At 35.4% G+C, this 24663-nt stretch overlaps 1 protein-coding gene across 1 annotated transcript in view; it reads left to right on the top strand.

Annotated features, from left to right (window-relative positions):
- PPA2 (inorganic pyrophosphatase 2) overlaps nucleotides 1-24663 on the top strand; it is an 88100-nt gene that overhangs the window by 28908 nt on the left and 34529 nt on the right. Inside the window, exons 6-7 of the mRNA XM_049630953.1 lie at nucleotides 990-1076; nucleotides 12515-12641. Of these exons, the coding sequence (XP_049486910.1) occupies nucleotides 990-1076; nucleotides 12515-12641 (214 nt within the window). The remainder of the gene's footprint in view (nucleotides 1-989; nucleotides 1077-12514; nucleotides 12642-24663) is intronic.

Genomic DNA, 24663 nt, shown 5'->3' with positions numbered 1-24663 from the left:
ATATAATTAGCACCAGAAGGAAAATATTGGAGTTTATCTAGGGTTTAGCTATAAATAAGGGTATATTTTTAAAATTATCTTTATAAAATTAGAAGAACCAAGCTTGGATAATCTGAAATTATCTCTAGATAACAGTCCTGAGGTAACACAGTCTCTGCGTATCTTGTAATGTAAATCTGAGGAAAATAATTTTGGGGAGCTTCCACATTTCCATTTAGAATTAGGTAATTATGAGGCTCTTTGGGAAGGATTGTGCCTAGGAGATACTTAAATTTGATAACAAATTTCTGTTAGTGGTGTGCATTTATAAAAATGCCCATGTGTATATTTTGTAACCAACAAGGTATATCTTTTAAGTAAACTATAGAGTTGACAGTTTTTTGTGTTTTTGTCAAGGTCTTGAGATTTGATGGCAAAATAGAGGATTTTTTTTAACTGAAATGAAATGAGACAAAAATAGATTTTTCTTTTATTTGGTGTAGATACTATCTTGTTCTTTAGTTTATGAAGGCAAAGCTGGTTTTTGGTTTTTTTTTCCCTAGTAGAAGTCATTTAAAGAATAGGAAGTGTATTTTCAAACACGGAAAGCTAGACTCAGTGCTGTTACCATCTCAAAGGAAGCAGTGAATGATGGAAGCAACAGTTTAGGCAGCCAGTGGAAATGGCATAGACGGTGGAAATCTCTGAACTGAAACTTGAAAAGTGAGCATGAATTTACATGCTGACTCAACTTGGAAGAAGAGTATGTTTGTATTTTCAGATGTGATTACACAGAAAAATGAGAGGCAGGAGGGAGGAAATACTGTAAATGTCTTAATTATTATGATGTTTAAGGTTTTACTGGCATGTTGGCATGGAGCTTGTGTAGTTTCTGAAAATGTTTCCTTTGGATTACGACTGCAAAACTTTGATCATGTGGAAAAATTGAGATACATTTTAATGAGTATTAACCTATATTTTTGCCTCACTTCTCCCTTTTTTTTTTTTAGACTTGGGAAGATCCCTGTCGAAAGGATAATAGTACAGACTGCTGTGGAGATAATGACCCTATTGATGTTTGTGAAATAGGCTCAAAGGTTTGTTTTCTAGACAATGCTATTCTAATATATGTTCTAGTTTATTCCTGCTGTAGAATTTCAGTTCTCTTTAGTTCTTCAGCTCTTCTAAGTTCTAGCCTATTGATCCCTCTGATACGAGTCCCTTTTTGTATCTTTATTTCTTTCTCCTACACTAGGGGTTGGTCAACTGTGCAGCCATGGCAAGTCAAATATAGGGCACCACCTGTTTTTATTAGTAACACATTATGCCCATTCACTTACGCATTGTGTATGGCTGCTTTTGTACCAAAGTTGGGGAGTGGTAGCAGAGATCGTGCCATCCACAAAGTCTAAAAATAACGACTATCTGAGTTTTTACAGAAAATGTTTGCTGAGTCTTGTCTTTAGCTTCCTTACCATTATCCAGACAGGAAATGTAATACTGAGTAAAGCCAGCTGGTACTCTTGTTTTTGTGTCTGCTTCCAGGTTGCCAAGACCTACTGAAGGAGAATAAAACCTACAGTTTCATAGGTTGCTGCTACTTCTAGAATTCTGTGTGTTTTGGGTCTATTCTTCTATCGCATTTCTTGCTAATATTTGTTGTTCTCTGCAGACATTCAACGGCTAACACTTCGTTCTCACTTAAAGGCAGAACATTTTGTCTTTAAATTTTGTAGAGCCCCTAGAAACCAGCATATAAGAGCTCCCTTACCCTTCTTAGACAACCAAACTACCTGGGTCCACACACATTATTTCTTCCCTTTCTTCTCTTACTGTGAGAACTGTCTTTCTTATGTGAGACCTGGGCTTCTACCTGTGCTCTAGATCCTGCCCCTTCCTGCCTCTTGAGTGAGTTTTCTTATCCCTTCTCTGTTCTGTATTCACAACTTCTCTTTCTTTATTGGCTTCTTCCCCCTCACATGAAGACTCATAAAAAGAGTTTTCAACACTCATCTTCATCTGCTACTTTCCACTTAATCTTTAGCCTGCTTCAGAATTGTTTCCATCCCCCGTTATTTCTGTGAAACTACTCTCACAAAGGTCCCTGCTAACTTTCTTTTAGCCAAATCTAGCAGGCCTGTTTCATAGGTTTTGTCTGTCTTGAATTTCCCTTAGCATTTTATACTGTTAACTTTGTCTTTCTTCTTGAAACAGTCTCCTCACTGGACTTTGTGTCATAATATCTTGGTTGTGCTCTAATTCTGTTTTCTTCTTGATTTCTTTTTCAGGCTCCTTAATTCTTAGGTATTGGTTGGCCTGAGGGTCATGCCTTTGTCCAGCTCTTTTCCTTTAATTGGATCTACCTTTATTTTCCTTCCAAGGGAACAGAATCTTTGTTTTTGCCTGGTTTTGTTTTTATCTTTGACCCAAATTCCTTCAACATTTAGGACTTTTTTTTTTCCTTTGGTAATATTTATTGTTCAAGAAAATTGTAGTTATGTTAATGGAAATGAAATCAAGCATAAACCTTCCCTCACAATCCTGCTGTCCCAATAATTCATTTTGTTTTTTTTATCTTTTCCATGTTTTCTTCCTCTTGGGATAAACATATAAACATTTTCATTTTGTTAGACATTTTTTCCAGTTTATTTTCTGTTATACAGTTAATAAAGTTAAAGCCTTTCCTGACTATAGCTTTTCCTTTTTTCATTTCTTTTGGGACAACTGGATATGGGGGGCAGGGTTTTTAGACTGGCCTCTCAAAGCTGTCTGCCCTAATCCCTAGAATCTGTGAATATGGTAATATAGCACTCCCTTGATAATATTATTTTATATAGCACAGTTTACTTTCAAGTAGGATTATCCTGGATTTCCCGTGCAGACCCAGTGTAATTAAATGAGCCCTTAAAAGTAAGGAGCTTTCTCTTACCGGTGGGAGAAGAACTCAGAGGTTCAAAGTGTGAGAAGTACTGATGTGCCATTGCTGGTTTGAACATGGAGAAGGGGGCACATGAAAAGGAATGCAGTTGACTTCTAGTTGCAGTGAGTGGTCCCTAGTTGACATCCAACAAGTTAATGGGGTCCTCATTTGTACAACTACAAGGAACCAACTTTATGTGGATTCAGTTTTAGAACCTTCAGATCGGAGCTCAGCCTGTGCAGCACCTTGATTTCGTCTTTGTCAGGCAGTAAGCAGAGAATCTAGCCATGTTGTGCTTGGACTTCTAACTCATGAATACTGTGAGATAATAAATTTAAACTGTTTTAAACCTTTAGGTTTGTCATAATTCATTATACTACAGTAGAAACACAGGATAACAGGCTTTAAGCCGTTTTACTTGCCATGGTTTTCTTGTATTGATTGGGTCCAGCTGAAGTTTTACCTCCTTCAAATTTGGAATCAGCACAGAACTTTTGTGGTAGACCACTGTTCTATTCTGCTCATACCAGGCCCTTGAGAAGTTAGCAGTTGACAAGTGTGAGCTGATAAATACAGGTAGAGCCCAGAGAGAAAAAATATTATCTGTAGAAGACTCTTACATTCTAGTTCATGAATGTGTTATATCTTTTGCTCTTTACTTCAAGGAATAAGTGATAGGATCTCCATTTCACTGTTGAGAAACCAAGTCCTAAAACATTGTGTGAAGTAATTTGCCAAACACCTTTACGAATGATGGAGAAAGAATTCAGCTTCATAGTATTTATGACTTAAAAATCCTATGTTTTGAAATCTTTCCATAAGAGCTAGAAAGGTTGATAATAATTCCCATCTGATTCTTCCTAAAAGCTTTGTGGCACACCTACATTGTTTGAGAATCTCAACTCATTTTTCAAGAATGAACTACAAGAACTGCAAGAATTAGTAACAGGCTCTGCTGGAGACATTGATTTCCTTGGAAGGGTAGACTGATAGTTTTATAATGGAACTGGGAAAATAGGTTTTATCTTACAGCCAGTGTATTCCTTTAGTTAATGAGACCTGAAACAATAGTAAATATGAAGTAAGTGTTAATCACCATCTAAAGAATAGGTCTTGGGGCATCTGGGTGGCTCAGTCAGTTAAACATCTGACTCTTGATTTTGGCTCAGGTCCTGATCTCATGGTTTGTGAGTTCAAACCCTGCATCAGGCTCTGCACTGACAGCATGCAGCCTGCTTGGAATTCTCTCTATCCCTCTCTTTCTGCCCCTCCCCACCCATGCTGTTTCTCCCTCTCTCAAAATAAATAAATAAACACTTACAAAAAATGAAGACTAAGTCTATGTCGGTATGGTGCTCCTTTCTTTTGTGTCTGGGTATGCAAAGAGTCCTTAAATCATCTGTAAGGAACATCATAGTGGAAAGCATCTTTGAACACCACACTGTAAATGGACAAAAGGAAAGGGAGCAGAGTCCTGGAAGTTGATAATAGAGTTAGAGCCACAGGATACAGAAAATTTTAAGGCTGTTGCAGTTCCTTGAGAGATCATGTATTATTCATTTGGTGTCTAACACTACTGCATAAATTTGTTGAATTGATTTAGAATGAATTGAGTTATGGAGGATTCATAAGAATTTTACCATTTGTTCTTAAATATCTTATTCTCAGTTTTTGGTTTGATTGACAGTTTCCTTTCTAGTCTTTAAAGGTATTATAGCAAGGCAGTGGTTTGTCCAATCCCTTTCTGTTGCTTATGAGATTAGAGAGCATGTATCATTCTGATGAAACTTGATAATCCCAAGACATGTTTCCTGTTTGCTGGTGTAACCAGAAACATCTCAGATCTGCTCTTACATTATATGAAATTTCAAAGTAGATTAATTTTTGTGAATAAAAATAAACAGTTTACAATGTGCTATCTTTAAATTTTTTTCCTAATCAATCAAGCTTCTTTTATTTTCTTTCTTTCTTTCTTTCTTTCTTTCTTTCTTTCTTTCTTTCAAGAGAATTTATTGCCAAGTTAGCTAACGTACAGTGTATATATTGTGCTTTTGGTTTTGGGGGTAGATTCCTGTGATTCATCATTTATATACAACACCCAGTGCTCATCCCAACAAGTGCCCTTCTCAATGTCCATCACCCATTTTCCCCTTCCCCCTTACACACCCCCCATCAACCCTCGGTTTGTTCTCTGTATTTAAGAGTCATTTATGGTTTGCCTTCCTCTCTGTTTGAAATTATTTTTTCCCCTTCCCTTCCCCCATGGTTTTCTGTTGTTTCTCAAATCCCACATAAGAGTGAAAACATATGCTATCTGTCTTTTCTCTGATTGACTTATTTCACTTAACATAATACCCTCCAGTTCCATCCACATTGTTGTGAATGGCAAGATTTCATTCTTTCTCATTGCCGAGTAGTATTCCATTGTATATATAAAACCACATCTTCCTTATCCATTCATCAGTCGATGGACATTTCGGCTCTTTTCATAATTTGGCTATTGTTGATAGCGCTGCTATAAACATTTGGGGTACATATGCCCCTATGAATCAGCACTCCTGTATCCTTTGGGTAAATTTGAAGTAGTGCTATTACTGGGTCATAGGGTAATTCTATTTTTTTTTTTTTGAGGAACATCCACACTGTTTTCCAAAGTGGCTGTACCAGTTTCCATTCCCACCAACAATGCAAGAGGGTTCCCATTTCTCCACATCCTCGCCAACATCTGTTGTTTCCTGAGTTGTTACTTTTAACCATTCTGACCTGTGTGGGGTGGTATCTCGGTGTGGTTTTGATTTGTATTTCCCTGATGATGAGTGATGTTGAGCATTTTTTCATGTGTCTGTTGGCCATCTGCATGTCTTCTTTGGAAAAGCGTCTATTCAGGTCTTCTGCCCATTTCTTTACTAGATTATTTGTTTTTCTGGTGTTGAGTTTGGTAAATTCTTTATAGATTTTGGATACTAACCCTTTATCTGATACGTCATTTGTAAATATCTTTTCCTATTCCATTGGTTACCTTTTAGTTTTGTTGATTGTTTCCTTTGCAGTGCAGAAGCTTTTTATCTTGATGAGGTCCTAATAGTTTGTTTTTGCTTTTATTTCCTTTGCCTTCGGAGACATGTCAAGTAAGAAGTTGCTGCAGGTGAGGTCAAAGAGGTTGTTGCCTTTTTTCTCTTCCAAGATTTTGATGGTTTCCTGTCTCACATTCAGGTCTTTCATCCATTTTGAGTTTGTTTTTGTGTATGGTGTAAGAAAGTGGTTCAGGTTCATTCTGCTGCGTGTTGCTGTCCAGCTCTCTCAGCACCATTTACTAAAGAGACTGTCTTTTTTCCATTGGATACTCTTTCCTACTTTGTCGAAGATTAGTTATCCATACATTTATGGGTCCAATTCTGGGTTCTCTATTCTATTACGTTGCTCTATGTGTCTGTCTTGATACCACACTGTCTTGATGATTACAGCTTTGTAGTAGAGGCTAAAGTCTCGGATTGTGATGCCTCCAGCTTTGGTTTTGTTTTTCAACATTACTTTAGCTATTCATGTGGTCTTTTTGGTTCCATACAAATTTTAGGATTGTTTGTTCTAGCTCTGAGAAGAATGCTGGTGCTATTCTGATTGGGATTGCATTGAATGTATAGACTGCTTTGGGTGGTATCGACATTTTAGCAGTATTTGTTATTCTAGTCCATGAGCATGGAATGCTTTTCCATTTCTTTGTCGTCTTCAATTTCTTCACTAAGCTGTCTATAGTTTTCAGCGTGCAGATCTTTTATCTCTTTGGTTAGGTTTATTCCTAAGTATTTTATGGTTCTTTGTGCAATTGTATATGTGACTTTGCTGAATTCAGGTATCAGTTCTAGCAGTTTTTGGTGGAGCCTTTTGGGTTTTCCATATAGGGTATTATGTCATCTATGAAAAGTGAAAGTTTGACTTCTTTGCCAGTTTGGATGCCTTTTATTTCATTTTGTTGTCTGATTGCTGATGCTAGAACTTCCAACACTATGTTAAACAACAGTGGTGAGAGTGGATATCCCTATTGTGCTCCTGATCTCAGAGGGAAAGCTCTCAGTTTTTCCCCATTGAGGATGATATTCGCTGTGGGCCTTTTCATATATGGCTTTTATGGTATTAAGGTATGTTCCTTCTATCTCAAATTTCTTGAGGGTTTTATTAAGAAAGGATGCTGTATTTTGTCAAATGCTTTTCTGCATCTGTTGACAGGATCATATGGTTCTTATCCTTTTCTTCTGTTAATGTGATGTATCACATTGATTGATTTGTGAATATTGAACCAGCCATGCAGCCCAGGAATGAATCCCACTTGATCATAGTGAATAATTCTTTTAATATAGTGTTGAATTTGATTTTCTAGTATCTTGTTGAGAATTTTCATATTCATGTTCATCAGAGATATTGGCCTGTAATTCTCCTTTTTAGTGGGGTCTTTGTGCAGTTTGGGAATCAGGGTAATGCTGGCTTCGTAGAATGAGTCTGGAAGTGTTCCTTCCGTTTCTATTTTTGGAACAGCTTGCGAGAACTTAACTCTGCTTTAAATGTCTGGTAGAATTCCCCTGGAAAGCCGTCTGGTGCAGGACCCTTATTTTGTTGGGAAATTTTTGATAATGGATTCGATTTCTTCACCGGTTATGGGTCTGTCCAAGTTTTCTGTTTCTTCCCATTTAAGTTGTGGTAGTGTGTGGATATCTAGGAGTTTGTCCATTTCTTCCAGATTGTCCAGTTTGTTGGCATATAATTTTTCATAGTATTCTCTAATAATTGTTTGTATTTCTGTGGTATTGGTTGTGATCTCTCCTCTTTCATTTGTGAGTTTATCTATTTGGGTCCTCTCTCTTTTCTTTTTGAGAAGTCTGGCCAGGGGTTTATCAGTTTTGTTTATTCTTTCAGAAAACCAGCTTTTAGATTCATTGATGTGTTGTACTGTTTTTTTGGATTCTATATTGTTTATTTCTGCTCTAATCATTATTTCTCTTCTTCTGCTGGCTTTGGGGTTTCTTTGCTGCTCTGTTTCTAGTTCCCTTAGGTGTGAGGTTAGATTCTGTATTGGGGATTTTTCTTGCTTCTTGAGATGGGCCTGGATTGCAATGTATTTTCCTCTTAGGACTTCTTTTGCTGCATCCCAAAGGGTTTGGACTGTTGTGTTTTCATTTTCATTTGCTTCCATATATTTTTTAAGTTCTTCTTAAATTCCTGGTTGACCCATTGATTATTTAGTAGGATGCTCTTTAACCTCTGTGTATTTGGAGGCTTTCCAAATTTTGTGTTTTGTTGATTTCAAGTTTCATAGCATTGTGATTGGAAAATATGCATGGTATGATCTCAGTCCTTTTATATTTGTTGAGGGCTGTTTTGTGACCCAATATGTGATCTGTTTTGGAGAATGTTCCATGTGCACTTGAGAAGAATGTGTATTCTGCTGCTTTTGGATGAAAAGATCTGAATATATCTGCTAAGTCCATCTGTTCCAGTGTGTCATTCAGAGCCATTGTTTTTTAACTGATTTTCTGCCTGGATGATCTATCCATTGACGTAAATAGAGCAAATATAGTAAATAGTCCCCAATAATCACAGTATTGTTACCTGTAAATTTATTTATGTTTGTGATTAGTGGATTCATATATTTGGGTGCTTTCACATTGGGGGCATAAACATTTATAATTGATCCTCTTCTTTATGGATAGACACCTTAATTATGATAAAATATAGTTATATATTTAATATATAATTAAATATAATTAATATAATTCTTCATCTCTTGTTACAGTCTTTGTTTTGAAATCTAGTTTGTCTAATATAAGTATGGCTACTCTGGCTTTCTTTTGACATCCCGTAACATGATAGATGGTTTTCCATCCCTTCACTTTCAATCCGCAGGTGTCCTCAGGTCTAAAATGAGTCTTTTATAGGCAGCATATAGATGGATCTTGGTTTTTTATCCATTCTGATACCCTCTGTCTTTTGATTGAGCATTTAGTCCATTTACATTCAGAGTGATTATTGAAAGATATGGATTTAGTGTCATTATTCTATTTGTAGGTTTCATGCTTGTGATTATGTTTCTGCTGCTTTGTAGTCTTTGTTGCTTTGCTGCTTTCCACTCGCAGGGCACCCCTTCGGATCACTTTCAGGGCTGGCTTAATGGTCATGAACTCCTTTAGTTTTTGTTTGTATGGGAAAGCCTTTATCTCTCCTTCTATTCTGAATGACAGCCTTGCTTGATAAAGGATTCTTTTTTTAAACATTTTTAAAAATGTTTTTATTTATTTTTGAGGGAGAATGAGACAGTGTGTGAGTGGGGGAGGAGCAGAAAGAGAGAGAGGGAGACACAGAGTCCGAAGCAAGCTCCAGGCTCTGAGCTGTCAGCACAGAGCCCGATGTGGGGCTTGAACCACAAGCTGTGAGATCATGACCTAAGCTGAGGTCAGATGCTTAACTGAGTGAGCCACCCAGGCACCTCTGGATGAAGGATTCTTGGCTGCATATTTTTCCTGTTCAGCTCATTGAACATTCCCTGCCTTTCCTTTCTGGCCTGTCAAGTTTCATTGGACAGATCTGCTACTACCCTTATGTGTCTACGCTTATAGGTTAAGGCCCATTTCTCCTTAACTGCTTTCAGAATTCTCTCTTTATCCTTGTTTTGCCAGTTTCACTATGATATGTCATGGTGTTGACCTGTTTTTATTGATTTTAAAGGGAGTTCTCTGTGCCTCCTGGACTTGGATGCCTGTTTCCCTCCCCAGATTAGGGAAGTTCTCAGCTATAATTTGTTCATTTTTTTTATTTTTATTTTTTAACGTTTATTTATTTTTGAGACAGAGAGGGACAGAGCATGAACGGGGGAGGGGCAGAGAGAGAGGGAGACACAGAATCTGAAGCAGGCTCCAGGCTCTGAGCCATCAGCCCAGAGCCCAACACAGGGCTCGAACTCATGGACCACGAGATCGTGACCTGAGTTAAAGTCAGACGCTTAACCGACTGAGCCACCCAGGCGCCCCATCAGCTATAATTTGTTCAAATAAACCTTCTGTCCCTTTCTCTTTCTTCTTCTTCTTCTTCTGGAACTCCTGTAATATGGATATTATTTCATTGCATTGAATCTCTTAGGTCTCTAATTCTCTTCTCGTGGTCTAGTAATTTCCTTCCTTTCCTTTTGTCAGCTTCCCCATTTTCCATAATTTTATCTTCTATTTCACCTATTCTTTCCTCTGCTTGTCCCATCCTTGCTGTCCCTGTGTCTAGTTTATTTCGCACCTCATTTACAGCATTTCTTAATTCATCGTGACTATTTCTTAGGTCCTTGATCCCTGCAGCAATAGATTCTCTCCTGTCTCTTGTGCTTTTTTCAAGCCCAGCTATTAGTTTTACGACTATTATTATAAATTCTTGATCAGATATATTGTATCTGTTTTGAGCAATTCTCTGGCTGTCAGTTCTTCCTGGAATTTCTTTTGAGAATTCTTTGATTTTGTCATTTTAGCTAGTTTTATGTCCTTTACATGTTTTAATAGCTTGTTATGTGTCCTGTACCTGTGAGTACTACTGTATTAAAAAGGGGTCATACACTGTTCAGGGCCTGGCAGTTCAGAAGGGGTTTTTGGAGTGTGTTACGTGCACTCTGTTCCTGTGTCTTGGCTGCTTTATCTCACTCCTTGTAGTGGTGGATTGGATCATCCACCAGGTGTGCTTTGATTGGTTTGTTGAAGTAAACTTGGAAATGAGAAGGATGGGGGGAAGAGAAACCGTATCCCAAACAGAGAGAGATCTATAGGAGTGGAGAAAAAGACCAGGCAGAGAATCAAAGAAACTATAGGGTTTAATCCACAAAGAGAAAGAGGAAAATAAAGAAGAAGGAGATACAGAAAAGGTGTAAAAAGAACAGAGTAAAAATGCCTGATTAAACAAACAACCAGAACAGAGAAAAAAAGAAAAAGAATATATATATATATATATATATATATATATATATATAATAAGAATTGACCAAAAATCAAATCAGAAACTATAAGGCTCTGTCCCACCAAGCTGTCTCCGTATACCCCTGGAGATGCCTCTGTCAGTTTGTAGCCTGGATTCCTGGAATTCCAAGTATTCTGACCTCAATAGTACTGCCTTTGAGGGATGAGGGAAATTCTGGTATCCCTACTCCTCCACCATCTTGACTCCTCCCCTACAAGGTGCTTTTTAAAACTATATGATTCCTCGGAATTCCCCCTGCCACCAACAGCTTCTGCAGGGTCCTCTATTGGCACCATTGACATTTTGGATGGATAATTCTGTTACAGTGGACTGTCCTGTTCAGTATCCCTGGCTTCTTCCCATTAGATGCTAGTAATACCTCCCTGTTTTTGACAATGAAAATTATCTCCAGACAATGTCAGATAGTCTCAAGAGGGCAAAATTACCTCTGGTCAAGAATCAATAATCTAATTTATAACTGAGCTAACCAGTGTGGCCAGCCTTACACTAGTAATTATGTGATAACTTCAAATTTGAACACTTTTGTTTTATAAAGGATCTCCTGGCATGAGGTGTGTAAGTCTCCCCAGCAAGATCGGAAAACTTTGAGAACAGGGGTTTTTTTAGATACATAGTGTTTAACATAGTGATGGGTACTTAATAGAGCGTAGACATATGAGAGTCTGGTTAATATAATTGTGCATATTGCCCTACAAGTGAGATTTCAGTTTACTTTATAAAATCGTACTAATCTGTTGTGTGTAATTAGGTTGTAACTAATTACAAATTCCTGTAGATTTATATTAAGATTTTAGATTCATTTTGCAAATGTTCTGAAAGGACTTATTTGACTTTATGGTTTCAGATCTGGGTTTTTTTCCTTCTCAAATTTCAAGACACAAAAGTGACTTTCTTTTGCGTACCTTGCTTTCCAAATGTAAAGCTGCATTTTGAATCATGAAGGAATTTGTTCTGAAGCATGTGTTCAAATTTTAGCTTGCAGTGAAATTCTGTAGGGCCAACAGGATATAGGAAGGATGCATGCATATAAACTTGGCATTGGCAACTTTGAAGGAACCACTGAAATAACTTTCTTTAATGCATGGAACATCTGCTTCAACATCATGCAATTTCTTGGTTTCCTTTAAAATCTTGTTAAGGCATTTTATGAAACCTGTTTTATCTGTATTTTTAACATATTAATTCTTCCAGTGTCATTCATTATCTTAAGGCTGTATTCTAATATGTTAAAAATTTACTTTTCACTTGTAACTGATAAATGTGTTTTGCAAAACAGCATTTTAAGAGGATTCTCAGCTTTCTATTTTATCCCCAAGCAGCAAAATTCAGGTTTATACTATGTAATGATATGCATGGGTTTATTTTCTGTTTAGTAGGAGTTTCTAGGCCTAGTACATTAAATTTCAAGATCTCTAAATAACTTTAGTTTCTAAAAAGGAATCAAGATACTTAATTTTAAAAGGGATATCATAATAGGCTTTATAGACTATTTTTATATTATCTTTAATTATTAAAGCTTTATTAATTTTCATTCTGTAATGCTTTTAATGTATTTTCTGATATATGAGTAAATTTCTCCAAAGCCTTGAAAATGCTGAATTTCTTTTCTCTTTAAAGGTTCTTTCTTGTGGAGAGGTTATTCGTGTGAAGATCCTTGGAATTTTGGCTCTTATTGACCAGGGTGAAACAGACTGGAAAATAATTGCTATCAATGTGAATGACCCTGAAGCCTCAAAGTTTCATGGTAAGTCTGTAACTTTCCAGAATCAGAAGTAAATCAGTATGTCATTCAAATTCTTAGCATCTAAAGGGGGCTCATGTAAAACAGAATGTGTATATTTGAAAGTTAAATATTGAAAGTTATGTGTTTTATTTTTTTATTCCCTTCATCCACAGATTATAAAGGAGAATCTATTATGATTGTATCTGAGTTGTGTCATATTGCTAGGAAGAACAAGAAAGAGAAAAGGCTAGATAGACAGGTGGTACCTCAGACTAAGAAATACAGTCTGTAGGTTCCCTCCCTCCTTCCTTCCTTTTTTTTTGCTTAAATTTCTCTTGTTCATCTGAGTAAGTAGAAAACTAAGGAAGGCATGTTCATCAAGGACATACGCTGTTTCTGTATCTAGTTTTTGTCCTGTGTTGCAAAAATGGAGGGAAAGATAACTGTCCTTTGACAAAATTTTGATGTCCTAGAAATTTAAGTTCTAGAAATAGCTTGCTATGATAAAGAGTGGACTTTCTTTGGAGTCAGACACACCTCAGTTTGAGTTCTGGCTGTGCTACTTTCTGAGTGATTTGGGGTAGATTATCTAACCTTTGTGAATTTCAGTTTGGTCACCCATTAAGGGAGATAATTATATCTACTTGTGAGCTTGTCCACAGTAAGAGATGATTCACTTAAAGCATCTGGCTGTCATATCAAGTGTTGAATATATGGCCACTGTTATTATTCTCTATTTTTCCCCCTATTTTTCTAGCCTTTTTTCTTTCAGTTTCATTCTTTCCGCGTTCCTGGTTTCTTCTAGGCCTCGGTTAGAAAATATGCCATTTCTGAATAGATGGGAACTCATTAACACTTAAGTGTTAACCTCTCTTATTTTATGTGCATTTAAAACCTTTTCTTGCACATGGAACAGCAAGAGATTTTATGCCATTCTTGAGCGTAATTGAGAAAGGAAAGGATCTGATAAGGTGAAGTACAAATAACCTCAGAGGCAAAACTAAAACCTAAAACTACAATTAAAATATGAGGCTTTAGTTCATAACCATGTATATTTCTTGTCTGTCTTTTATTTTGTCCTGGGTTTCTTTAGTATATTTCTCATATATATGTATGTAAGAGAAGCAAAATACACTGTTAAACATTCTTTAATGCATTAACTGCTCCTCAAATGAGAACTGATAAAATAATGGTGCAACAGCCAGTCAAAACAAACCATGTAACTAACTGATTGGTGATATGACATACTGAAGTTATGAATCTCTGCTAAGGGATGCCCCCTATACACTGGAGAGGCTGAGTGCCTGAAGGAAACTATGTGTTAGGTGGAATAAACTATTCTTTAGCCCAGTTCTGTTCCAGAAGTGATTTAACTTTGTGAACTCTCATCATATGCCAAGCACTTGTACCTGTTCTAGTACATATTATTATTCTTAATTTAAAAGGTGCTCTAGGGATTTAAATAATTTGCTCAAGTTTGCACATCCATTACATAGTAGAACTATGATTTGAACTCATTTCTGTCTGATTATAAAGTCCATTGTCTATCTATAATATCGTACTAAGCAGTTAATACTTGATTGTAGTAATTCGTGGTTTTTGTAACTAGCAGTATTACTGAAACAAGATTACATAAGGCTAATAAGTACCTCATGTTTCTCTTGAGTTTGCTAAGGGTTAGAATGAAAAGTTCTCTTTCTTTACTTTAATTCTATTTGTTTCCTGAATGGAGATGACTTTGCACTTTGGCATCTTCTAAATTCTTTTTGTGTATGTTTGTACAAAAAGACACACCGGAAGGAATACTGAAGCTTATTTAGGTTGGGTGACATCAGACCAGAATAATTACAAGAACTTGTTGAGTACTATTGACATATTTTGCTCTGAAATGATGTGCTGACATTGTGTTTTGTATTTATTTCCTGAATGAGTAAGGAATATGGGGGGGGAAATGGATATTATTTACTTTAAGGATATTTGCATATTGTTCACTCTGGGTAGTACCTTAAGTAATCATATATGTAGATTTTGTAGAGTAAGTTATTCTATAGTTTTAAGAGTTTGAAATGTTTTATTCTTAATTCCTTTTGCCTTCACCTTATTGTGATATATTCTACATATCTGTATTGAATTTTCTTTTCTCTCATCTTTTTATAGTGACCCAAGAAAAAAATAGATACAGGCACAAAGGCTGAAGAAATCATAGTAGAACTTTTTTAAATTATAAATCATGGAATACTAGATGACTCTATGTGGCAGAGTCATAATAATTATTAATTAATTATTTTTAATTTAAGCTCAAGTTTTTATGTATACTTGTTGTATCTCTCAAACATGATCCAGCTGTTCTCTCAACTATTTCAGACAAAAGACAGATTTTGTTGTCCTGCTGCTCGAGCAAATGTTAATTGACAGAAATCATTCTTTTTTTTTTAAAGTTTTATTTATTTATTAGAGAGAAAGAGAAGCGGGGGGAAGGGACATAGAGAATCCCAAGTAGGCTCCACATGGTCAGCATGGAGCCCGATGTGGTGCTTGAACCCATGAACTAGAGATCATGACCTGATCCAAAACCAAGAGTTGGATGCTCAACCAGCTGAGCCACTCAGGTGCCCCTGACAGAAGTCATTCTTAATTTTACTTTTTTTTCTTCATTATTTAGCCTGGTGTGTTTGTTGTTTGTGTTTTCATTACCACCTACTAAAGTGGGGCATTAGAGGGGATGAGAACTGAGAGATGCTCTGTAATTGCAGGGGTGGAAAACTTCCTAAATTTGTGAAGGAATTAAAAAAACAAAACAAAACAAAAACAGTTCATATGATTTGATTATGATATTTAATAGTCTTCTATTATAATAATTTATCTTCTCAAGGTACCTACTGTGTAGTTCAGTAAGAGCCTAAGTATTGTAAGCATGTGGCTTATTTTATATGTTCCAGATTAAAAATTGACCTTTGGCAGGAGAGAGGAGACCTTACAAACAAATAAAGGAATCAATTTCTTGATTTCTAGATTAGATGAAATACCTATTATAACAACTTGTGATTTTATTTCAGTAAGATAAAAGCGTGTATTTGGACCCATATGATTAAATAAATACTAGCTAACGGATAATCAGGTTTGTTGCTGTTCTCTCTCTACATCTTTGAAAATTAACAATATTTAATCATAAATTAAGCAACATTTAAACATTTCATTATGTGTCCCTTCCACATCTGACCTTCCAGAATCACAAACACAGTGTTTTGGATGGCATTTTTAATTATAAAAATAATCATATGCTTGGAAATAAAAACTCAGAAATGTAAAAATACAAAATAAAAAGTACAGTTCTCCTTCCCACTTCTCACGCCAGTCTGACTTCTCGTATCTTCTTCCTTGTATGTTTTTAGTTCCCCTGCACAGTCGCTTCTCTACTCAAGCATTGTATTTCTTAATTTTGTCTTTCCTTTTGACTCAAGTTGCTGCTTCAAAAACTTAGGAATTTAATTTCTTATACATTTTTAAATTATGTTACTGTATTTCTTCTTCAATTATGTTAATAGCTCTAATTATTATACTTTGGGCATTATTTATCACTTCATTACTTTTGAACAATAAATTGTGGTTGCCCAGTACAAAACCAGGACATGGAAGTTTCTGCACTACTTCCCTGTCCTTTTCAGACCAGTTTCTCTGGCCTGTACAGTAGCTCCACAGTGGCTAATTTTATCATATTTGAATTCTGTTCTTTAACTGTTTTTCATATTTTGTCTCTTGAGTCTGAAAATTGAAAAATAACAAATAGCATTCATAGTGTTTATGTGAATAATACTATTATTCACCTCCTTTATCATATTAATTATGGACACAAGAGAATAGCTTGCTGCACAGCGATCATCACGGGGTTTCTTCTCATTGCCCTGGGTTAATAGTTCTGTTTTTTCTTAGATTCTTTCATGTCCTCTTTTTCGTTTTCATTGTTGGCTGGTGTACATTTTCCAAAAATTTTTACATGAAGTGGTTGGGAGATTGATTCTGAGTCCATACATGTCAGAAAGGTCTTTTTGGGGGTCACTTTCTACTTAAATAACTTTAAAATACCTAATGCAATAACTTAAAAAAATTACTGTGTATAAGTTGGGATTTTATCACAAAGGAGTAAGTGATTTTATAACTTGTAAATAAAGTGTAAATATTTATTGTAAAATATATAACTTGTAAATAAAGTGTAAATATTTGTTGTCTTTACTTCTTGGAATTTTTATTAGATCAATAGGAAGAAAGGTTAAAATCATGTAGGGGAAGGGATAGCTATCTATAATTTTTATCAATTCGGTAGTTTTCTGAGGATGTTTGTAATACAGAAATTTATAAAGAAATTTTTGTTCATTTTCAGTGTTGTTCAGACATTTAAAAAATAAATCCCTCATTAATTTCCACTACCTTAAGAAAAAAGAAGCTGTTTTTTGACATGATCAGTACCTGTTTTCTTTTTTGAAAAAAAGAAGTCTGGTTTAATTTACTGACACTATGTTCTTCTTTATTTCCATACATATTTTTAAAATTTTTTGGAGAATTATTACAATTCTACAAGGAGGTTTTAGGGTTGTTGTATTACGAAATCACTTCTTTGATCCAGATGAACATATGTGCAGACTGTAATGACCTGTTCTAATATTTTGTAGTTTTTAACTTTGACATGACTGAACTAAAACTAGCCATTGCATCAGAGAACGTATTTCAGTTAGAAACTGTGATTGCTGGCTGTATTTCTGTAATTTTAATCTTATTATTTAAATCTTCCAGGTTTTTCTTCTGAAACAGAAATAGCCATGGTGAAACTCCAAAAAGAAAAGTCTAAATAACATTTAAAAACAAATTTCTTGTGTTCCCTGGTAGAAAATCAGTCACTTTGGCTGGCTCATTAACACCTGGAGAGCACTAAGACCTTTTAATACCCTGTAATTAGGTTCCAGGCTCTAATGCTCTTAATGGTACCTTAATGGCCTGAAAGAGTTAATAAGACTCCCAGGGCTCCTAAGTTGTTACTAGAGAATGCCTTGGCCATTAGGGATAATAGTGCTTGGTTATGAAATAACCAAGTTCAGAGCTTTTTAAGAAAATTGAAATGCGAGGGCATGTGTAATTTCTCCTTGGGTTAAATTAACCACCTTCTATAATGTAGAGCTTCACATACTCACCAGACAGATGTTTGGACCTCTTCAGAATGCCAGTGATGCCTGAGGACCTTATGTCAGGTGAAGTAACCTCATAGGAGGTAATTTAGGCCTACAAGCTACTTCAACTTGCAGACTGTTAAAGATTTTTTTGTTTGATCTTTAAATAAATGAAAACAATTGTCTGTTCTATTTTTAAACTGTTGCTTGTGCAGTGATTTTGCAGTTTTTAAAAACAAAAAATTAGAAAACAAAAATTGAAATCAGAACAATTATATTGGTTTAGATACATTCTGGGATGAATAAATTACATGAGTAAAAAGGGAATTATTGAAAATGAGGACTTTTGGGGACTTTTTCAAAGGCCAGCACTGTACTGATCTTAGAAGTATCAGAATTTATCTGTATTTCATATATGTAGAATTTCAGCTTACTTTTAGAGAAATTTAAAAGTCATATAAAACTGTATAGTTCTTCAGTGTCTTTCAAGGCAGTTATAAACATGTGAAAACCAAATCTCTTTGACTCAAATTTTCATTTGCTGAATGAACACCTATGCAATTATGATCTTAAAAATAAGGAAATTTACATGGTGTTTGATTTCCTTACTTTTTAAAACACAATTTAATACTGTTATTTAGGGAGAAAAAAATAGAGAATAGCATAGAAATCTTAAAGGAAAATATTTGTGTTATCCTTTAGAACCAGCAAGAATAGAGTTCAGTTTGCTTTTGTGTGCACGGGCTCGTTGGCCCGGAAGGGGGCTGGTATATCACCACTGTCATCCTAAATGCTCTCACATTTCTGTAACAACTACTGCATGTTTAGTAATTATGCTGAGTGTTTCTTTTGGAATATCTGTTTAGCTTATTTACATAAGCTCAGGCAAAATGTGATAGTGTCTCCCCTACCTTTTTTTCAGATTAAGGAACTGAGGCACTAGGGAGGGGGGATTCTTGGTTAGTAACTTGTCTAAAGTCATACATGGAGCCACTGGAATCCAGTTGGTCTCCAGAGCCTGTGCTGTTCACTGCATCCCACCACTCCTCTGAAAAATACTGGGGTAGTTGAATGTATCTGTGGCCTTGGACAGTGTTACTTTCTGGGAGTGCTGACCCTTTGCTCTTAAATAATGTAGGCATCAGTGAGTTAATTATGATTAGAGGTCCCAGTAAAAGGATGGTTTTTTTGATCTTCATTCCTTTGATTTCACTAATAGGTACTTCAATAGGCATGGGTGTGTAGGATGGGGTGTGGGAAGAGGTAGTTTGAGGAACAGGGACAAATTGAGTAAAATGTACTATAATTAAGAATAGAATTACATCACTGGGAATATTTTGCTTCTTTTTTAAACCTTGACCTCTTCCAGTGTTTTTTAGGTTTCAGTGATACTCTTGTGGTATGGTGAAGGGTACGGGAGGCCTAAATTCTAAAATCCTCTCTTGTGTTTGTTAGTTAGCTGACCTTGGGAAAGTCTTATAAGCTCTGGAAGCTTTACTGTCCCCAACTCTAAAGGTGCAGAATTTATCCTCTAATCGGTAAATGATCCCTAGCATTTTTCCCATCTCATAAATTTTGGTTGTTCTAGGAAATATTTTTATTTTTGCTTTAAATGTTTACTTATTTTGAGAGAGAATGAGAGGAAAGAGCAAAGAGAGAGAGGGAGAGAGCATTCCAAGCAGGCTCCACACTGTCAGTGCAGAGCCTGATGCGGGGTTTAACCTTACAAATCTGAGATCATGTCGTGTGATCACGTCCTGAGCAGAAACCAAGCCAGACTCTTAACCGACCGAGCCACCCAGGTGCCCCTGAAATATTTTTAATTCATTATTTTCAGCTTTCCTTTAAAGTGGAAAGACCTGAATAAATTGTCTTCAAAGATAGTGCTGAAGGAAACACAGTTTAAATTAAAGGATTACAAAGTAGATTTCTTGGGGACATGGCACATTTTTAAGTTTTCTAGGGTAGCTCTTAGATGATGGAGCTGGAACTTCATTGGAGGTCTGTCTGTCTGACCCCAAACCTGAGTTTTTAGCCATTCTGTTAAATGCTTCCAGTTAAGATCAGGTTAGAAACATTATTTGAATTTCTGCTGTGTTTAAGGCACCCGAATGATTTTCACTTTACTGGTCATAAAGTTTCTTGTGAAATGGCAATGAATATTTGTATTTTGGGGGAAGAAAATCTACCAAGGTCTTTTCCAGGAGGTTTCAAATAGGCCTTTGTGTAGAATTACCTTGTTTGGTATTTCTTATTTTGTTGTGTGTTAATTTCCATTATTTTTCATGATATTAATGTATATTTTTAGTACAGGTGTTGATAAGAGTAGAATTAGTAGAAAAGGGTAATGGAGAAGGAAAGGTCAATAAAATGAGGGTTACTAAGTTCATCAGACTGTGTACTATGAAGCATGGATGTGCAGACCAGTGTGGAAAACAAAATCTTTTAGAGATCTGAGTAAACTGAAAGTATTCAAACTATTAATTCTGAGCTAGAGCCTCTATTTGTGATGCAGAAAATATAATGAGTGTTGTGGAATGGAGCTGTTGTTTCTTGTGAATGCTTGTAAGATATCGTTAAAAACGTTATGTTCTTGCTTCCCACAGATTTTGTTTGAGGCCCGTTGTGCACATATTTAGCTCTGTGAGAGCAGCAGCTATAGTGCTGGAGTGAGAGCTTTGTGCATTATTTCCTTTGGTTAAATCCCATAGAATTGGAAACTCTTTTTTTTTTTTTTACCTTTTCCTTTTTCTTTTTGCCGCCTTTGGACAAAATTTCAAGCATGTGGCCATTTTCTAGTATCTTCTTCCTTTTAAATAATATGAGCAAAGAGATACGGCATTACATTTATGTTACTGGTTTTTATCTAAAAATAAAAACAAAAAATCCACAGCTGATGATATGCTACCCTCCCTTTGTGTTGTAGCCTGGTGGAAATAATCCAGATAACGACAGCATTTTAATTTTTTTCTACAGATTACTAAGAAGATCTTGTTATATTCTATGTTAGGTTCGTGTCTAAGTTTTTAATACTAATTTTTCCATTACAATAGCTTATTTTAGAGGGAGAAAATATTTATACTTAAAATTCTGGAGTTTTTCAACAACTGCTATTCTGTTTCTTTAGAGTCGTGTGTACATTTCTGTTATGTGTACATATCTATTCTTTGCATAATGCTTTGGAGATTCCTGCATATTGTGTGTAATCAGTATGCTTTGTTTCATTTGATTGCTGAATAGTGTTCTGTTGTATAGATAACACCACAGTTTATTGATGTACTGAATGAAAATTTGGGTTTCCTTCCAGTCGGGCTGATACAAATAAAGTTGCTGTGAACAGTTATATACAAGTTCTTGTGTGAACATAGGTTTTCATTTCTCTTAGGGATATATCTAGGAATAGGGTTACTGGGTCAGATGGTAATTGTATGCTTAATATCATGAGAACCTGTGACACTGTTTACCAAAGTGGCTGTGTCACTTTGCGCTTCCACCCGCAGTTGTAGGAGAGAGCCCGTTGCTCCCAGAACCTCCATCCATTCTTTGTGCTTTTGTTTCGTATTGTCTTAAATAATAAAATGTCTTCTAAAGAAATTACGAGAAGTGGGGCACCTGGGTGGCTCAGTCGGTTAAGCATCCAACTTCAGCTCAGGTCATGATCTCACAGTCCGTGAGTTCGAGCCCCGCGTGGGGCTCTATGCTGACAGCTCAGAGCCTGGAGCCTGCTTGGGATTCTGTGTCTTCCTCTCTCTCTGCTCCTCCCCCGCTCATGCTCGCTCTCTCTCTCTCTCTCTCTCTTTCTCTCTTTCTGTCAAAAATAAATAAAAACATTAAAAAAAATTTTTTTAAGAAATTAGGAGAAGCGTGCGCGCACACACACGTATTCATTTACATTTACCCACATATTTGCCTTGTCCATACCCATATATTTTATTACAGAAAACAGAAACAGAAGATCTGTAGTTGCCATTTGGTGTCCTTTACCTTCAACTTGAATGCTTTAGCATTTTTTTATAGCTTATTATTTTTTAAAAATTTTTAGAGAGAGAGACAGAGGGAGAGAATTTTAAGGAGGCTCTGTGCTGAGCCCCAATGCGGGGCTCAGTCCCACAACCCTGGGATCATGACCTGAGCCAAAATCAAGACCTCAACCAACTAAGCCACCCAGGCTCCCCGACTTCAGCATTTTTTTGCAGTGTAGTTCTGCTGGTGATGAATTCTCTCCATTTCATTGATCTGATATTGTCTTTTCTGACCTGTTTTTTGGAAGTATAGTTTCACTGGATATAGAATTTTGAGTTAAAGGGACCTTTACAAAGATGTTCCATTTTGTTTTGGTCTCCACTGTTTCTGAAGAGAAGTCAGCAGTTAATGTGTTGTTACCCAGAGTATATGTTGTTTTTCTCAGACTATTTTAAAGATTTTCTCATTTTTGATTTTCAGCAATTTTTCTCTGATATACTAAGTAGTATCCTTTCTTTTATATTTATCCTGCTTAGAATATACTGAACTTTGTAGACCTGTACGTTCGTGTTTTTACACATTTGCATAATTATTTGCCATTTTTTTTTCATCCCATTCTCTCTCACCTTCCTTTTGAGACTCCTAATACATATTTTTAACCACTTTTTATTGTCTCACAGTTCACTAAAGCTCTCTTTATGTCTTTTCAGTCTTTATTCCTTATTGTTCTTCAGACAGGATAATTTCTGTTGTTTTATTTTCTACTGTGATTTTTTTTTTTTTTTTTTGCCATATCCAAATGCTGCTATTAAACCCATCTGACTTTTCATTTACTTCCTCATTTGGTTCTTTTGTTCTAATAGTTTTGTAGGCTTTTTTTTTCTTCCTTAACTGAGATTTCCACATGTTCATGAATCATAACCATATTTTTTAAAAGTCCTTGAACATATTTGTAACAACTACTTTAAAACCCTCATTTGCATGGGTTGTCTCAGGATTGATTTCTGTTGGCTGTTTTTCCTCTTGATTAGGAGTCTCAGAAATATTCTAGTATGTGCAATAAATCATATGGCCATCTTGCTTTTGCCTAACAGGCATTTTTGTCCCATATTGAGTCTACAGGGTGCTTATCTTGTTTTTGAGTATTTTTGGTTTTCTCTTTTTATGTTCTTTATCTTGGTATTGGTTAACCAATACCAATTGGTATTGGTATTGGTATGTTGAAACATGAAATCAGTGCTTATCTTTGACCGAGGTTTCTGTTTTCTGTGAAGAGAAATGCTTCATAAAGTTGGGCATTGTTTTTAATTATTGATAATTTGGTTAATATACTTGAATTGAGTGAGTCTCATTTCAGAAATAAAGGAATTTTATTTATGTATTTGCTTCCTTTCTGTTCCAAATGTTTTTAAAAAATGGTTATTTAAGTTTAATTTAAACACAATAGAAGTGAAAACGCTTTATGAGAACTAGAAAGAAAGGTAAATGCATTTGTCATAAGAAATTAATTACAGGGGCGCCTGGGTGGCTCAGTCGGTTGAGCATCCGCCTTCAGCTCAGGTCACGATCTCGCGGTCCGTGAGTTCGAGCCCCGCGTCGGGCTCTGGGCTGATGGCTCGGAGCCTGCTTCCGATTCTGTGTCTCCCTCTCTCTCTGCCCCTCCCCCGTTCATGCTTTGTCTCTCTTTGTCTCAAAAATAAATAAACGTTAAAAAAAAAAATAAAATAAAAAATAAAAAATAAATTAAAAAAAGAAATTAATTACAAATGCATTTGAGGCCCCATCTTTACCATAAGAATAGATGTGTTTATAGAAAACTGTTAGTATTAAGTATGCATGTGTATGTGTGTGCATGTATATCCACATCCCTTTCATGTTATTTTTAGTGCATTTTATATTGTGTATATCTGTGCCTGGCTGCATTGATTTCTCAGTAGAGTCATACACATTAAACATAAAATAACTGTCAGTATTAATGTAAGAATGTTCAGTAATTTTCTAAATTATTAATTATTTATTATTATTAATAATAATTATTATTAATTATCTAATTATTAATTAATAATTATTAATTTTCTAAATTATTAATTATTTATTTTTGAGAGATGAAAGCATGTAAGGACCTAGGTTTGCCTGTGAATATAACTTTGTCTACATTCCATGGAAAAGGTTTTAGGGGAGTGGAGGGATGACAATTAATATTTCTTAAGAATGATCCCTTATTTTTATTAAATGATTTTTAATATATTGCTTTATTTAATCCTTACAACAGCTTAGATTTTCTACATTTTATGGAAGAAAATATACAAAATAATGTCCTTTCCCAAGGTGATGCAGTATATGAATTCCAAAACTGGAATTTGAACTTAGTGCTGATTCCAAATGGGATGTTTTTCCTAATTTACCTAATTTCTTCTTATAAATTTTGAGTGTTCTTATTTTCATTGTTCTCTGAGTATTCTTAGAGTTTTTATTTTCTTTTGGACCAAAAAGTTTTTTGTTAAATAAATAACAAAAGAGTATATTTTTCTTTTTTTTTTCAATATTCTATTTTTAATTATACAAAAAGTTGAAGGGACTGGGTATGGTTCTTTCTTGGAAGACAAGAGAGTTATTTAAAATGTTTTATTGTTAATCTGTAGATTTATTGTATTTGCTTACCAAGTGTGTTGTCATAATTTTCTCATGCTTAAAATTTCTTGATATTTTGTTTTTTTTTAATTCACAATCATTTTTTAGGCCCATTAGTGCTTTAATGTATCTCTAGATTAAAAAGATCTCATACCTTAGGTATTTCTTTTTCATTCTTGATGGGCGGTATGTATAAAATGAACCTTACCAGTTTGAGTTTTCACCTCTTTTATATCATTTATTTCTGAAGTCTGGGTAAAATAGAAGTGACTAGAATCTCCCCCTGCTGT

This window comes from Panthera uncia, chromosome B1 (genome assembly GCF_023721935.1).
Source record: "Panthera uncia isolate 11264 chromosome B1, Puncia_PCG_1.0, whole genome shotgun sequence".
NCBI classification, from domain to species: Eukaryota; Metazoa; Chordata; class Mammalia; order Carnivora; family Felidae; genus Panthera; species Panthera uncia.
This window is presented reverse-complemented; position numbering and strand designations above follow the sequence as displayed.